Source organism: Limulus polyphemus, unplaced genomic scaffold (genome assembly GCF_000517525.1).
Source record: "Limulus polyphemus unplaced genomic scaffold, Limulus_polyphemus-2.1.2 Scaffold6202, whole genome shotgun sequence".
In the NCBI taxonomy this organism is placed as follows: Eukaryota; Metazoa; Arthropoda; class Merostomata; order Xiphosura; family Limulidae; genus Limulus; species Limulus polyphemus.
Genome location: NW_013671812.1, coordinates 26,558 through 32,374, shown reverse-complemented (window position 1 = coordinate 32,374; position 5,817 = coordinate 26,558). Strand labels below are relative to the sequence as shown.

The window sequence follows — 5,817 nt, the reverse complement described above, 5'->3', positions numbered from 1 at the left end:
TATTGTACAGGTCATTGGTTAGACTATAGGTTATAATGTTATTGTACAGGTCATTGGTTAGACTAGAGGTTATAATGTTACTGTACAGGTCATTGGTTAGACTAGAGGTTATAATGTTATTGTACAGGTCATTGGTTAGACTAGAGGTTATAATGTTATTGTACAGGTCATTGGTTAGACTAGAAGTTATAATGTTACTGTACAGGTCATTGGTTAGACTAGAGGTTATAATGTTACTGTACAGGTCATTGGTTAGACTAGAGGTTATAATGTTACTGTACAGGCCATTGGTTAGACTAGAGGTTATAATGTTACTGTACAGGTCATTGGTTAGACTAGAGGTTATAATGTTATTGTACAGGTCATTGGTTAGACTATAGATTATAAGTGTGGGATAATGTTACAAAGCTAGTGGTGTAGAATATGAACTACACATGTGAATCAGGTATCTGATGTGACAGATAAAGTATGGAATAATGTCAGAAAGCTAGTGGTGTAGAATATGAACTACAAAGTAAACTTTGGGAGTAGTGTTGTAAGGCACAAGATTATCTTACTGTTCCACAACTCATCCAGTCCTACTATCATTAATTTAACCGAAAACCTAACAATTTTACACATTCAAGTCTCGTCTACTTTCACTACATTCTAGGAGAATATAAGCCTACCATTACAGAAAAGTTTTAAACCCAAGTAATCACTCTTCCAAGTATCTTCCAGGAGAGAGCAAAACTGTAGACTAAAGTAAACATAATGCCTCACTGAAGTTAATAAACAATATTATATCAACCACCTTCTCTAGCACTTAAAATTCTACACAAAGATCCCAAAATTCTCAGTCAAACACCTGGAAAAGGGTTATAGATATTTAGTGATACATAAATTCTGTTTTTCTACAGTATCAATGTACAAGAGATAAATCTTTTCCAAGTTTCTGTGCCCCAGGTGCACCACATTACATTTCTCCATATTGAAACTTACTTTCCAGTTTTTTCCATTTTTTCCCGGAAATTTTGAAATAATACTGCCAAAGTAACTCCTGAAATCACTGATATAACTACTGAACATTAGCATTCTTAAAAGAGACCCCTGGGGGATGAGAGACATGCCTACTCTGTTGTCTGACATTAAGCCAATTTTATATGCATGCACTTTTTAGTTTTCTGCAAATTATATAAAAGTCTAGCCTACAAAAATAAATGTTTTAGAGGTATCAAACTTAACAAGGCTTTTAGAAAACTGAAATACAAAACAACTACAAAATCACCTTCATAAAAAAAAATTGCTCTTGACGTCTAGCTTTGAAGTGCTTTTCTAGGTGACTTAAAAACAAATTTTAACACTTAAGTAACAATAAAAACTGATTTATTTGATGTGCTTGAAGCCACATGTTAGTTAATTTTACTTAAATCGGTTGTTCAGATAAAATTTTCTACAGCTGCATAACAATTTTTCATATATTTCAGGTAGCAAGTAATCTTGAATATACAGATTTCAACAAGTTATATCAAAATAACCATGACCGGTGTGGTCCAACATAAGACTTATATGTATTGAAAATTGTATCCAAATTCATCAATTTCCAAAAAAAAAAGTTTCAATCCCTCATTCAGTACAGCTCTTCTCGTTTAACAAAAAATCACACCAGACTACAAATGTTTTTATAAATTTTTCTATATTAGTCCATCACGGATTTTAAATGGAAGATGTGTGTCAAAATAGTATTTTAAATATATTTTTGTCTCTCACACTTTGTTGCCCAAGGTACCTTTTGTTTGTACCAGAACTTGTCACCTGTGCTGAATACAATGGCAGACAGTTTACACAAATGTTTAAATGCAATACATTTGAATTTCAATTTTACATAATTTTACTTTGTAGTTTGACAAAACCTTTTCGAAACGTTATACATTTGCTGTTATGTTAAACTTATATTAAAGTTTTCATCATTACCCATTCAAACCATCTCCAAGCATTATTAGTCTCAAAGTGGGTTCCTCGTCATTGAATTTGTAGTTATTAGTTACATCCTGTTGAAAACTTTATCCAATAACACAGAATCAAGCAGAATTTTAACTCGGAACTTATGTAATGCAACAGGGGAGGTGCCATTACTGATACTAAACAATATTATATTATTTCCTTATACAGTGTTAAAGACCTTATGATATACCTATTGATTTTACCACATAAAAAGACCACAAGATATGGAAAAATTGTACCAAGAGATATTGTAAAAAGTTAAGACATCTATAATAGTTTTCTTTTATTATATATGTTTCTGGCAAATGCCCATCATCATCAGGCTTAGCTGTTGAAATTTGCTCAACATTATTATAATTGTAGACATTGTAACTTGTACATTTATGATAAAATGTCACTATTCTTAACATTGGGGGGGGGGGTCACATTTATCAGACAATAATGTTTTCGGTAGCATATACCTTTTAAATGTCAAAAAATATCACAGTTAATTTTTTTGCATATTTTGAATCCTTAACCCCTTTACTTTTAATGTTGAGTGCAAAAACGTTTTAGCCAAACTAAAAACACTTAAAAAATATGAAAATTAAAAGGTTTCCATATGACTTTAAACGTTTTTCTCAAAACCTGAAAATGGACACTCTCATGGTGTTTTTATCTTATAACTTCAGATCTATTAATGCTATAGACTTCACAATTGACATAAGTATGCAGTATTAGTGTATCTGTAGTGTTTACTAAGGTAAAGTTGATATTAAATGACCATTAATGAGCCACTGTACCATATCTCCTACTTTGGGCATATTCATCAGTGATGTAATACAACCTTGAATTTTCAGTTTTTCTTACTTCAGACTTATTCCTCACATACATCAAAGTCTGGACCCATTTTCAGGGGCATTCAGTCATATTTCTAAAAGTTATCAGAAACATAAGACTTTCCTTATTTTTATAATATGCAAATTAACCATAGTGGTATTGTTACACAACATGCGCCAGAATATGTCCTTGTAGTTGTACCTATTTCAATATATTTTCATACATAAAACATAGTATGAAGATTTTTTTTTTCTGATAAAAAGGCCAAAACCCAGATAACATTATGTAAAGGGCATATTCTACCTTAACAAATAAACGAACATCGCAAGTAAGACTTTTAGTCATACCACTATTAATCTAGTCTTAACTTAAGACATAAATCAACATCATGAACATGTCACATGGATCGATAAAGGCTAAAGCATATGAATGTATAGAAAATGTTAATATTTTACAGTGGGTATTAATATAATTGGATGACGAAATGATTTAAAAGTTTTTGGTTGAAGTTGACTTATAAATATTTAAGTTGAAATTTTCAATAAAATAAATTTTTCTAAAGCAGGCATTGATTGGTAATGTAGTTAAGCTAGGTAAATTTTTAAACACCTATACCGTGAACTAACTCAAATAATTCAGCGCCCTCTATCATACTACAATCGATAAAACGTAGCAATCGGAAATATGCGAAATATAATATTAACAACTTAATTACTCGGATTAATTCTCTGCGTGATCTTTAGTAGGCCTACTGTATTTTTAACAATACTCAATAGGCATACTAACAATTATATTACTATAAGTAGCCATAATACTTTGTCTTTAGTAGACCTAGATATATAATTAAAAAGACGCGTACGTTGGATTAAGTTTAAATCTTTCGGCGTGGACTAAACTTAGAGAAAAAACTTTTAACTCAATCATTTAGAAACTCTGTCTGATGACTGGAAGCAGAAAACAATGAATCATTGGATTTAAACCAGCGTTTTCAATAAGAAATGTACGACGACTTTTATTACGCAAAAAGCCGCGTTAAACGATTATGTGGTGTTGGATGAAGATCTGGTGTCTCCACTATGCACAAACAGGCCCTCAGAGTATGTATGTATGTCTGTAATTGCCCCATAACACAACAATCCATACATACATTCTTGTACGCGCTAACAAGTTACAACCTACAATACTTAACATAATCATCACTGTAATTTTGCCCGATTACAACTTACAAGTGTTGCTCTACTCCTCTGAGTGTTTCTAACACCATTATTTTATGAATTTTATTTACAGAAGTTCAGTTGGTATTACAATAATAGTAGGTTTGTTCTCATGCACCTTATAAGTTATAGTTTATAAGTTATATCACATAAGTCTTGTTTTAAAAAGTACAATCACTTTTTTACTCATATCATAGATAGTGTCAAATCTTTCGGAATTTTAATTTTTGACAACGTTGATGTTTTACAAGTTTCTGCAGCCAACATATTTTATTAAACTGAGCACAAGTTCTGACCCGTATATTTATCTTTTCACACAATTAAAACATTCGATGAACCTTTCTTTCTAACTTTTTTCTGAGAAGTTTCTAACTACGCTTAAACCTGTTTGAATACTCGAATTTAATCTCAAGTTAAACTTAATTATTGAATAGTGAATAGGAAGAACTTATCAAACCAAATTTTAAAGTGATTTACTTATGTACAGATTACCAAGGATATATGTTCAAAATAAAATGCCATTATTTTCTTTTTCAGGTTCAACACTGTTTCGCTAAATTTACTACGCCTGCTTTCTGATGAAGCTGTTGCTAGGTAAACTTGATGAAACGAAGTGAGAAAAAAAAAGATGTTTTTATACAAATACTTGTTTATGTGTAACTGTAAATAAATAAATAAAAACTTAATTGTTGTTAAAATTTACGTTTAATCAGACAAGCAATTCACAAACTTAAAAGCGCTTAAACTCAATGGCATACTACCATTCAATCAGCTCTAAATTAATAGTAATAATACTATTAATATATTGTAATGTCACTTTTTTTATTTTTACACAATAGTAGAAAAAATATATCTTTAATTTACCTTGTAAACAAACAGCACGACAGCCATCTTGCTCGAGTCTTCGTAGCATCGTGGTAAGAATACTAATAGATTCTTCCCCCTTTTTGTCGTATAAAACGATAATATGCGTTTGGCTTAATCTGGTGAACTTTTCACGGCTTTCATTATCCCTGATTAAACTTGAAACAGTTAATTTTCCGTTTGAAAGTCTACGTAACATTATAGTAGAGGCCTGTATGACAACACTTATGGCATCATGAACGTGGGAGAGGCGGTACTCGGTGCACGAACGGCAGTCCAAGGGCAGAACTTGGCCGTGATGACGGATTTGGTCAACAAGCCACTGGGGAGACACTTGCCGTTCCTGATTCATGGCTTGTTGTTCCTCAAAATACACAAGAGAAGGCATAATTTTGAGATGAATGGGTTGAAGAAAAGCTAATACCATTCTACACCAGAAGTAAGGGTGCGAGTCTTGTCTTCTGGCGAGAGTTCCGATACATTTAGCGTTTTTGAGTATTCATCGAAAGAAGATTGACGCTCCCTCATTTTGGAAGTAGTTTACTTATGACAGAGTAAACTGGAAATGTGTGAGTAACAGAATATATAGGAGTTAATTTTTAACGTTTCATTTACCCACATTGTACCACAGTCAACACGGTACACCGAGATAAGTGCTTTCTGATCTTGCACACCTTTTACATTGACTTTGTTGGTTTAACAAAAGATCTGACGAAGCAGTACCACGTGATAGTATTGTCCAATCAAAAGTTACAATGTAATTTCTCATTGACTTTTGGCTGATGTACGGAAATGACGTCATGGGAAATTGCTGGCTCAATCGTAAACAAACTTACTCGTATTATACATGAACATGCAAGTTCGGTATACAGACGATCTTCAGTATTTTAAACACATTTTATGATTATAAGTATGAATATATATAGATGACGAAGGA

At 32.1% G+C, this 5,817-nt stretch overlaps 1 protein-coding gene across 1 annotated transcript in view; it reads right to left on the bottom strand.

Annotated features, from left to right (window-relative positions):
• The window catches only part of LOC106473472 (dual specificity protein phosphatase 7-like), a 29,731-nt gene extending 24,162 nt beyond the window's left edge, over positions 1–5,569 (bottom strand). Inside the window, exon 1 of the mRNA XM_013934151.2 lies at positions 4,881–5,569. Coding sequence (XP_013789605.1) covers positions 4,881–5,307 — 427 coding nt within the window. The 5' untranslated portion in view covers positions 5,308–5,569. The remainder of the gene's footprint in view (positions 1–4,880) is intronic.
• Between the last annotated feature and the right edge of the window lie 248 nt (positions 5,570–5,817).